Genomic DNA, 12296 nt, shown 5'->3' with positions numbered 1-12296 from the left:
CTCTCAATCACCTCACATTGCCTAAACCAGTCCTTATGGTTTCGGTGACACAGAATACGGAGGTACAATGATATATCCCTAAGCGCTCTTTCGCAGGGATTACCGCTGGGAAAGTATGCGGAGCAATTGTATAGTTTCACGCCCGCATCTTCCAGCCTTTTGCAAAACACTTTCGATTTATGTACCGACACATTGTCACTGAGCACCGCTGTTACCGGACCGTAAGTCGGTATGTAATCTCTAACCAGCTTGTCAGCACACAATTTACTAGAGATATTTCTTAAAGGGTAAATCTTTACAAATTTTGTGAAGACATCGTACGTAACAAATATGTACCTGTGTCCGAAGGACGATGTGGGCATTGGACCGTGTTCGTCCACTGCTACAAGTTCATTCTTTTTACCCCTGATAATGACCTGTGGTACATTGTCATACCTTACATTTAGAGGTTTCGCCCTCTGGCAGACCTCGCAACGAGATATTACCCTTCTAACCTTCTTTGACAGTTGCTTAATATAAAATGATTCTGACATAGTTAAAATGATCCTATCACTCCCAGAGTGACACATAGATAGGTGAAAGTTGTTTATAAGTTCATTCTCCATACTCGCAGGTATGTATATCTTCCACTTCTGGATATCCCTACCATGCAATTTATACAAGATACCAGAGCGCAATCCATACACTTCGTCTTTCACCTGTGAGATTTCTCTAGCTTTGTCCATTAAGGCCCTTATCGTGGAATCCTCCTGCTGCAAATCTGCAATTTTCCGAAATTTTCCCGTCAGAGCTCCATTCCTCGTGGAATCAATTTTCATCACGGCAATTTCGTACGCGGGGGCGGTGATAGTTTCCGGTAGCCCCGATTTGGAATTCAAACGAGAGAGACAATCACCAAAGATATTGTCTGCCCCCGGAATATGTCTGATCGTCACATCATGAGCCAAAATTTCGTGCACATATCTAGATATTCTAGAGTTCGTCAATTTGCATCTACTCAGAAACGCTAGGCTTACATGGTCAGTAAATATGATGATCTGCCTATTAAAGATATACTGACGGAACTTCTGTAGTGCGAAGTACACAGCAGAAATCTCTAGTTCCGTGATTGATGCGTTGCTTTCGGTACGCGACAGTCCCCTAGAAGCTGTGGCAATCACATGTCGCTTATTATCTTCATCTGTCTGACATAGAATTGCTCCATATCCATATGAAGACGCATCCGTATAAATCTGAAAAGGTAGGCTGTCGTTAGGCCTTTCCAACAGAATTGAGTCGGCAAAAAGCAGTTTCGTTCGATCGAATGCTTCCTGCTCTGCCGACCCCCACCTGAAGGGTGTATCCTTCTTCAACAATGCTCTGAGTGGGGCTACATGCTTAGCATAATTGACGAGAAACCGATTCTGGTATTGTAGGATACCTAGATATCTACGAACCTGTTTCCGGTTCCGCGGCGGCGGGATCCTCGAAATGCTCTGAATTCTCTCTTGGTCCGGTCTAATTCCGTCAGACGAAATTACGTAACCCAGGAAAACTGTCTCAACTTTAAAAAATGCTGTTTTCCCCAGCTTGACTGTCATACCAGCCTCTCTCAATTTAGTAAGTACAAAATCAATATCCCTAATATGCCTATCCACATTATTGCCATATATAAGAAAATCGTCAATGTACTGTGCCAGAAAATCTTTCGTCGAATCACCAAAAATTATGTCAAGTGCCCTTAGTAGCGCAGATCCAGAACTCGCGATGCCGAATGGGCATCGGGTATACTGATAAACTTTCCCGTTATGTAGGAACGCTGTGAATTTTCTCGAGTCCTCGTCCAGCGGAATCTGCCAATACGAACTGGTCAAGTCCAAACTAGTGAATATAGAACAGTCACTGATACGGCCTAACAAAGTGTCCACTGACTCCGTCCTGAAATTATCTTTAACTGAAAACGAGTTAACGTGTCGGGCATCGATCGTCACTCTTAAGCTTCCATTGGGCTTCCTAACCCAGCACAATGCATTTACGTAAGGCGAGTCCGATACTTCTATAACTCCGTCTTTTAACATATCATTTATGACTTCGTCTGCCTGATCCCTTAAAGATAGGGGGATGGGTCTACATTTATGCCGAAATTCCTCCATTCCTACCACCTTAATTTTGTGTGTATACATTCTACACAGACCCGGCGCGTCTGAAAAGACATTTAAATGGCTACCTACAACATCCATTAAGCGTTTTCTTTCACTCTCACTCAGGCCGTGTGCCTGGTTAACTTTATCTCTTACTATTTCGAAAGTATCTGTCTTCCTATTGTTAGACGCGACTACCTGCCTAAGATCGCCCGGCGAACTCTCATTACAATATCTGGCCCTACCGCTAATGAGATTACGTCCTATTTGTCTCGCCTGGACTAATTCGCCGATACACAACTCGCATTCTCCGCAGTCTACTTGACACACTCCCCCAGTTACCTCGTTACCTTCCCACGGATTAACCTCTATAATTACATTCTTACAAATTTTGAGGTGCTCTACAAAAAATAACTCTTCCTGTAATCCTATCTCTTCCGCGGTTCTTTCATCTAACTCCGATCTAGCGCTATTGCTACTGAATGGGACATGGCCTACACTGCCGTTACCTGCCGTAACCCCTAGTCTGTTTTCCCTGAAATCTAATAGCGCGTGCCATTCATAAAAGCTTTCTACTCCAATAATGATGTCGGTAGTCAACCTTTGTATCACAAGAAAAATAGCATTTAGTTTCACGTCTCCGCACTCTAACTCGAACCATACTTGATATTTTACCTTTTCCTTCTTCTTGCTTAGGGCGCCCGCACAGTACAGTGAACATATGGGTAACGTTTGCAGTTTTATTCCTGAATCCCTAACCTTTTGAAAAAATTCCAAGCTGCATACATTATTTGTGGAGCCCGAGTCCAACAACACACAACACTTTGTCCCAAATATTTTAGCATCTATATAAGGCAATACATAAGTCCCATTATTTTCTAACTCTGGGTTAGTAATATCGCTCTGTCTCTTTACGCTTACCGCGTTGGTGGATTCTTTTGATAGTGACTTATTGCACTTAGCTACAGAAATCTCCGAACCCTTGAGACTTCTGTCTAGCAGTTTCCCGAGTGTGACGCAGTCGGTTCCACTGCTACCTCGTCTCTATTTCTACAATTTATAGGCTCCCGGCCCATATTCATTCTGACCGGACTTTGCTGACGTCCGTTCATGTCTCTATTCCTACTTTGTCCCACGTTACGCTGTGTAGGTGGCCTATTGCACCATTGTGAGTCCATTTCTTGTAGGACGTCTCGCCTATCTCTCTCCTGCTCCTGTCTCCTCCAATCACCTCGATTTTGCGGTCCCCTGCTAAAATTAGGCTGCCAGAATCCCTGTCGGTAATTTCTGTTTCGAAGCCAATGTGGTTGGGTTCTAAGCCTACTATTTCCGTTCTCTTGTCTTCCCGTGTACCATCGTATGTGGTTAACCCTACGCACGGGACCAACACCTCCTCTATCGTTTCTCATCCTGTTGTTCCTAATATTATTGTAAGGGCCCCCAAAGGGCGGGTCGATCCTTCTTTCCCTGTTGGGACTATTCCCTCCGTTCTGACCATTATGGTATCGACTATATGTATTGTTGGGGCTCCTATCACAACCCCAGCTACTCTGATTTTGGGCTCCTTTCCTTGGGGATGAAAAGGCTGTACTTGCCCCCTTCCCCGCTTTCTGGTCGGTGAGGCTTGAACCCTTTCCTTTGCCCTGTTCATAATCTGCCTGTCCACTACATTCATAGTGCGTGGCGTCCGAACCATCCAGCGCCGTCAATAAATCTATTGTTTCCCCGAAGTCTCGGGGCCCTGCTACGATCAGATTATATCTTATGTTCTCGGGATACTGCGAAATCACAGTTTGGATCAGCTCTGAATCCGGTATTGGCGGATTGAGGCTTTTCCCTTTCTTAACAATTTCAAGAAAATAGTCTATCATAGAGACGCCTCTTCCCGCGTCAAACCTGCTCTGATTAATTTCCTTCCTAATTCTTTGTTGTTGTCTTTGTCCCCAGTATCTCTCCGAAAATTTTTCTCTGAATTCCTCATAAGTGACATTATCCCCTAGGACCACTAGCGCCCAGTTGAGTGGTCGGCTCTTTAGGCTCTTTCGTACGACAGTCATTTTTAAGTCATCCGGCACCCCTCTTACTCTAAAGTACGTTTCTAGCTCACTTATGTAGTTATGTGGGTTTGAAAATTCAACCTCATCAAAAATAGGGTAACCAATCTCATTCAAAATGTGAGTTGGGTACTGGGGACGGCCTAAATATGCCTTGTCGTTTACATTTATCAACTCACTACGCACATCATCCCGTGAGGTCTGACATTCCTCACCAACACTATTGTTAACATGTCTTACATTTATGTTGCTACCTGATGCCGGGCTCTCACTTGTGCCCTCTTGTCTAGAAACTGCACGGTCCGAGCTGCTATGTCCGCTTAAATTTGCGGGACTACCCCCATTTAGTACGTCGTTTATTGAGTTTAGTTTACTTCTTAATTCTTCCAAACATTCGTTATCCGTCCTCTCTTTATTCTTTATGGCTCGCTTGAGACCGTCCACTTCCTGATCCATCTCACCTATTTTCTCTTCCACCGAATTCTGAATTTCTCGAACCTTCTCCACTATCGTTTCCTCAACAGCTGATTTTAGGTCGCTATTCTCTCTAGTAGCGCTATCTCTAACTCTAACTTCTAAATCCTTCATACTTTCTGACATCCTATCCATAGCTATCTTCAATTAGTTCTCCATTCCGATCCCATTCTCGGCTAATTTCCCCTCTAGCTTCTCTATTTTGTCCTCCATCTTGTTTCCTCTCTCCGCTAATTTTGCAATATGATCTCTAATCTCTCTCGAACTTTCCCCCAATCTATTTTCCATTTGTTTTATTTGTTCTCTACTTTCCCTTGAGTTATTCTCTAATTTAGTTTCCATTTGTTTTATTTGTTCTTTACTTTCCCTCAGAATCTGCTCTCTACTTTCCCTTGAGTTATTCTCTAATTTAGTTTCCATTTGTTTTATTTGTTCTTTACTTTCCCTCAGAATCTGCTCTCTACTTTCCCTTGAGTTATTCTCTAATTTAGTTTCCATTTGTTTTATTTGTTCTCTACTTTCCCTTGAATTATTTTCCATGAAGTGTCTCATCTGCTCCCACAACTGCTCTAGCGTCATTTCCCCTTTGCCGCTGTTTCTATTCTGTTGCTTTTCCACCGTTCGCTCTCCCTCTATTTCTTGTCCTGCGTTATTCTCGACCTCCTCCCTAATTTCCATAATTTCCTCGTCCTTCCTTTGCTCCATGGTTCCCTTGTTTCTATTTCCTCGTCTTTCTCGTATTTTCCTAACTACCTTACTCCTATGGCTACGTAGTATCATCTATATGCTACTCTGTCATCTATCCGACGCTTGCTTTCCCAATAATAATCTAAGTAGGCCTGTATTTGCACTCGACTCACTTCCCACAAATTACGCAATACACTTATTTCACTTTCCCCCAAAATATCACACAAAAAAAATACATATATATATACACCCAAAATATCACACCAGAAATTGAAACATATACACTTTATAATTATTCCCCCAAAATATCATATACATATATACACATTTATACGTCTTCTATTCATACTTGCCACAGCCTCTCCGAGTCGCCTTCTCTGGTGGTCCCCGTGTTGTCTTCTCTAGTGTTGTCGTGATGTCGCGATGGCTTGGTTCTGTTCCCGCCTTCCAGCGTCGTTCCTCGGCTATGCAGGGCTGAACTGCTCCGTCCGGTCCTCCTCGTTGTTTGGTGCTGTGTTCGCACCCGGGGCCGGTCACTGGAACAGCTGTCTTCCTTCGAGCCCCACGTTGGAAAGCGCCATTTGAGGGTGTATGTCGTTATTGTGCCCCACGTTGGGCGCCATTTGTGGGTGGAATCGTTGTTGTTGCCCCACGTTGGGCGCCATTTGAGAGTGTGATCGTTGTTGAGTTCCCACGTTGGACGCCATTTGAGGGTGAGTGGTTATTGTGACCACACGTTGGGCGCCATTTGAGGGTGGGTGCGTCTCGATGTTGCGTGAGATTCACTCAGGGTAGCCGAGGTACGGTTGTGGTGTAGGTTGATGTCGGGAATAATACCAAGCCGGCTACTTAAATAAAAGGCAGCGTAAACTTCAAAACTATAAGTTTATTGTCGTATCCACTTGGTAAACCCTAGAATATGTATTTCCGGCTGACATATAATTCAATCGTTGGTCGCACTTCTGTATCGACTCTATGGCGGCTCTGAATAAGCTCTATCCGATACTACAAATTCAATACTCTGTCCAGTACACTATGACACGAAGCGAAATAGTAGTCCTGTCGACACCAAACGAAGTAGTTATTCTGCCCTGTATGTAGGGCCGCCGACACGATGTAAAGTAGTTTTGATGATCTCCGCTCCGAAGCGGAATAGTAGTCGTCATCTCCGCTCCCCGTCACCCTTATTTATAAAAACCTATCCTACGCTAAAACTAACTATCCTATTGGTTAAAAACTACGTCACTAACTGGCCTAAAATCTATTCCCTATTGGTCCAAAGTGACCTCATAAGCTGGACCAAGATCTCTTCTTATTGGGCGCGAAATATGTCATCTCTAAATTTAAACTTTGGATTTCCCATAACATCTAATTAGTTTGTATATCTCACAAGAATACCCGTTCTTTGGAAAACCCAAGCTTGGCAGTATCTTTCCCACGGGTCTAGTCCGACTCCGGCTTTTATGCTTCATCGAGTCTATACGAAACCCCGCTCAAGGTGGCCCTAAATCTGTCCGATGCTGACAAGTGACGAAACACCTGTGTGAGGAAGCTAATTCTAACGAAGTCGCCAGAACATCCCCGCGAATACATGTAATAAAAATATGGAGATATCACTTCGCTAATAAATCGGTCTCTCCCTCTCCTAATTACTGCTTCAAATTATTGTTCTCCTTCCTCCGAACAATAATCCAAATACTTCAATCTGTCCTTGTATATGATAATAATCCCTAAAGTATTCAATTGTAGGGTCATAGTTGGCCTTCTTTTCTTCATGTACATTTCTTTCTGCAAAGCAGTGACAGTTCATAAACATATTTTAATGCCTAGCGCCAGATATAAGGAATAAACAGTAACAACAATGACATTTATTATTATTATTATTATTATTATAATTATTATTATTATTAAACTCACCAAAATGTATACAACAAATGTAACTTTTCGTTATGAAAAAGAATTAAATCAATTACTTTCAACGAACTAGCTATGAAATCTTTCATATAATTCAGTTTTTATCTCGGAAAGGAAGAAAAAACGAGCAAATTGTATTAAGCCTTTTTGTTTGAAATATCTCAGAGAATAATCTCCTGAAATTAATGACAGTACTTACGGTTAACACTGTATACAGGGGAGCTTCTTTGCTGCACATGCGCAGTGTGTTGTAAGCGAAACATAGGCTACAATAAGGGAGCTCCAAAATATATTTCCGTATCTGTACATCTATTATCAGGCAGTACATCTCACGTGTCGATATGTGTCAGAGGAAGAACAATTGTTTGTATGCATCTGAAGTGGAATATACAGGGTGGTTCACGAGGATTTACCGACACCTACGGAGCTTATTTCCAAAGGCATTTTGAGCAAAAATGTCATATGAACGCATTTGTCCCAATCTCAATAAGTTATATTAATTTGAAGTTGCTAGTAAAATACTTTTTTCTTCTTTAGTTTTTAGGGGTGAAAATATTACAAATAGAGAATGAAGTATCCAGAAGTGTAATTTCTTTAAAAAGCTAGTGTACTGAAGCTAAAATTATGTTGTTGATTGCTTTGTATAGATTTTATTTTTCAATTTTTAACTGAAAATGATATAATTACGTACTCGACACAAAAATTGTTACAAATCATACGACTTTACGAACTTGATTCTTTACAGTTTAATTATGCATCCTAATGTACAGTCTTAAAAAATTTACAAGAGTGGCGTGATTTGTAACAATTGTTGTGATAAATGCGTAAGAAAATGTAATTTTGTAGTTAAAAATCGAGAAAAAAAATTGTACGAAGCAACTATGGAATTCACAACACATTTTTAGCTTCAGAATACTAGCTAATTGAAGAAATGATACTCCTGAATAGTTTATTCTTTACCTGTAGCCCCATAATTATTCTTTTACCCTTAAAACTCAAGAATAATGATATTTTACGAACAATTTCAAATTGGTGTAATTCTGAAACTATTGAGATTAGGACAAATGTTTATATGACATTTTTTGCTCAGAATGTCTTCGCAAATAAGGTCCGTAAGGGACGGTAAATCATCGTGAATCACCCTGTATAGCTAATCGACGATGCATGCAATGGAGGTGGAAATAACTGGCCACCCTACCCCATTATCGCCTGGTCTGTTGTATCATAAGTGGTTCCTTGTTGGTATCACTTGTGAGGTTCAGACTCACTTCGGACAGTTTCATCAAACAACAACTGTGTAAAAACATCGCAGATAACAATATGAGCATAAATGGCGGCTATAGTATCTACATACTGTAGGCGTATCTAAGAATTTTTAGTGAGTTGAGAGTACCATCTCGGGAGCGAAAGCAGAACTATAAAGTGCCGGTTTCTGTATGTAACTGCTGCCAACTGCTAACACAAGAATTATTAAAGTGTAATGGTGTCACCTTTCTGATGTATGCCATTATAAAAGAAATTGAGTACTTAAAAGTAGCTCGTAACTTTATACCAGGTGAAATACCTTAGGCCTATGTCAATTATTAATCCAGTACGTGAATGAGTAACTTGTGGCGACACTGTCATCATGCTATATTTAGTTCGTCAGCTGTTCTAAATGGAGGACACATGGCCCGTGGGACAGTGCACTTAATATACGTATCGTGCCAGACTAATTCTGTGTGGTGCTGAAAATGCATCTGTGTAAATATACTTTATTTCTGTATGTCCTATCTATTATGTGTGACCGATATAGTGCTAACGAAGTAGTTCAGGATATTTGAAAATCATCATCATCATCATCATCATCATCATCATCATCATCATCATCAGAATGTATTTGATAACCTTCTGTTGCAGTTTAATTTTGTCATCCCTCACGTGGACAACAAATTTATTTTTTTTTCAGTTCACAAGAACAAACTTTCAACGCGAGAAGTTTATGCTTTTAAGGATGAAGTGGAAAAACCGTTACAGAAATTTTAATATCTGACGTCACTTGCTTGACAACGGAAATGTTTTAAGTCACACTATTCTGACTTCACTTGCTTAGCAACGAATCAGAATCTTACATTGATATGGTGCTTGCTAGAGGAATAGACTTACTTCTTAGCGGCAGGATGATCGAAATTATCGGTGAGGCCAGATGCTACTACATGATTTAAGTGCCTCCGATAGGAAATGTTTATTCACGATATTAATTATTATTGTTAGATTATTAATATCATCATTACTGTATTATTATTGTTATTACTATTATTATTACTACTACTCACAGTGTTATATTTTCATAGGTGTAATATTAAAATATGTGACTACTAATACGAGTAACTTTATAGTAATTTCAATTCACTCTCTAATTATTCTATTACAGTTTCTGTTACTGTGAAACCAGACACATCATGTTATACCAAACACCGTTAACTTTCTGTTCTTTCGGATTTGGGCACTTATTACCGTCTTGTGTACTGTTCGTAGCCAAGACTGTGGCGTCGGAGTTGGACGCCTTTATTGTGGACAACGAGGACGGCCAGTTCGACGACTCTCTGCACCAAGCGGCCTGGCGAGGCGACCAGGAGGAGTTGGCGCGGCTGTTGAGACAGAGCACGGCCAACATCGACCTGCGGTTGCGCCCCTTCTACGCCACACCCCTGCGACTGGCAGCCATGAGTGAGTCCTTCACTGCGTGTGAGAATAGCATTGTCGAACTCGAGCGTCCTTCAAGGGTGGACATGGGTGGGCAACTCGCGCTCTCAAAGTGTCAACACAACCTCAGTGCAGGTAGAACGGACTCTGTGCTAGCTGTACTGTCTCTATGACAGCGGTGGCGAATATGTGATCGTGCGCCGAGCCACTGTGTAACCTGCAACGTGCATAGCACCTATGGAGGGAGGCGGACACCCGAAGGGGAAGTGAAGCAACTGTCTGACTTTGTAACGGATTTCATTTTCCTTACGTCAAGCACTTAAATATAATTTTATACAGTACAAGGCTACAAACTAATCTTTAGTACGTGTAACGAAGAAAGAAATGAACAATAAATGAACAATATCACAACCTAAAATTAACTGTATTCAGAATGTCTCTGCGACAAAGTTTCAAAATCAGGAATTATGTCACTTACTGCCAGTCGTAGTTGATCACGAAGGTATTTGTCTGTCAGTCGTGATCTAAATTTGGTTTTTACTATTTTAATTGTTGAAAATAATTTTTCACAAACGTAAGTTGTAGCGAACATGGCTTCAACAGAGCAAGCGAAAGAACGAAGCTTCGGATATTTATTTGTTGGCAAAGATTTGAAAGTTCAACATTTGTCAAGTCCTTACATCTAGCTTTCATTTGACATCACATAGTAAATCAGTGAGTTCAAATTAAAGAGCTAACTGCATTATTCATACATCTGCTGAAAAAGGGTCGACGTACAGAGATGACGATGATGATGATGATAACAATAACACTTAACCTCTTATGTTTCATGAGTGACATGTAGTATAATGCCGTTTTATGTTATACAACCGTTTTCCTTGTAATACTTGTGAACAAATCATACATTTAATATTCTCATCATATTGACAGCAAAAAAAAATGCGTCCTCCCATCCTACTTGGAACTTTCGTAGGCTACATGGTTTCGAGAGAGACATATGCCACTCGCAGGTCAGAGACAAATACAAATGGAACGGAGTTTGACTCCAGTGAATGAGAGGGTGGGGGTTGGCGGAGGTTAGAAGCAAGCGAAATGCACAGCTATCACTGCGAGCCACAATGTCTCGCGAGTCACGTTCTCGCCACGGCTGTTCTATGCGGTTCTTGCAAGACGCAAGTTTGCTCGCGTCTGCAGTAAGTGGCGGCTCGTTTTAAGTGACAAACAATATAATCCCCAGATCATTTCCCTTTAGTGATGTGTCGAAAGAGAAAGATTTTTTTTTATTAAGAAGGGAGGTAAAGCTTGTATTATGTTCTATTATACTTTGTTACGCATGACATTTTATGTTACAAATAAACACAGTGAAGGTTTGGTAAAGAAATACTGTCTAGATCTGCTTTACAACAGCTAAAGGTAAAAATGGGAGATGGAGGTCAGACTGATATCAAATATCGTCAGCACGTTGTGCGTGCGAATTAGAGATTTGCACGATATTAATGGTCGACTAGCTAAGAACATTTATGGATAAATTTGAAATGTGTCAGTATCATGTAGAACATAGACAACTTCACTTTCTTTGACTATAAACTACCTTGAAGAGTGATAAGAAAATCTTCTTATGAAATAAAAGACCCTACTTCAAGATCTAAAGCAAAAGTCACTGGTAAGTTTGGAGAAACAGTGACAATTGACAAGGAAATCCTTTTGGCTTATATCCAATAAAAGATCCTGAAAGTTTATAGCTTGAATTGATAAATCTACAAAAAGCACGCCACTCAGATTCCAGCGAAATCAGGAATCGAACTGTTCGTAATGCTGCGTAAATCGAATTTCCAAATATGCTCTTGCTTCCATTTAGACTATACTGTATGTGCTTAAGGCAGAGTTCAATACAAGAGAGAAGTGTAAAAGTTATCAATGTACAGGACGAGCTCAGAATTAAACTTATTTTATTTGCCGTGACACGTAAAAAATACTTCCTTGAATTTGTGATTGTTTGCGAGTACAGACTATTACCTTTGTGAGAACAGAGGGATACTCTTTAATTATAAATACTTGTAAATTCTCGCGTTCTATGTTTCAAATAAGACATATAATAAGAAATATTAACAAATAGTTTAATAATAAATAAGTGTTGCAGCTATATTTGTTGTATCTTGAAAAGGTTGTATTCAGTTTGTGTTTCCAGTACTAAACTAATTTACAAAGCTAGGAAATAATATAATTTTGTTGTGTGTTCAGGTACAGTCCCTCTAAAATTACTATAATTATTGTACCATGCGTCATTCTGAAATTCAAACCATGGAGTAGATATCACGACCACCTGCACGAGCCGCCAGAGCGCACCGTGGCAGTGAACTGC

The 12296-nt window shown here is 40.6% G+C and overlaps 1 protein-coding gene across 2 annotated transcripts in view; it reads left to right on the top strand.

The window, feature by feature from the left end:
• LOC138700340 (ankyrin repeat and SOCS box protein 1-like) overlaps positions 1-12296 on the top strand; it is a 43529-nt gene that overhangs the window by 10861 nt on the left and 20372 nt on the right. The window contains exons 1-2 of one of the 2 annotated variants that reach the window (XM_069826898.1): positions 8825-8992; positions 9767-9958. In XM_069826898.1, coding sequence (XP_069682999.1) covers positions 8983-8992; positions 9767-9958 — 202 coding nt within the window. In that variant the 5' untranslated portion in view covers positions 8825-8982. Of the gene's footprint in view, positions 1-8824; positions 8993-9766; positions 9959-12296 lie in introns of those variants that run through there. The other variant, XM_069826897.1, reaches the window with a different exon arrangement.

Source organism: Periplaneta americana, chromosome 5 (assembly GCF_040183065.1).
Source record: "Periplaneta americana isolate PAMFEO1 chromosome 5, P.americana_PAMFEO1_priV1, whole genome shotgun sequence".
NCBI lineage: Eukaryota > Metazoa > Arthropoda > Insecta > Blattodea > Blattidae > Periplaneta > Periplaneta americana.
Note: the sequence above shows the minus strand (reverse complement) of the source record. Positions and strands in the feature narration are given on the sequence as shown.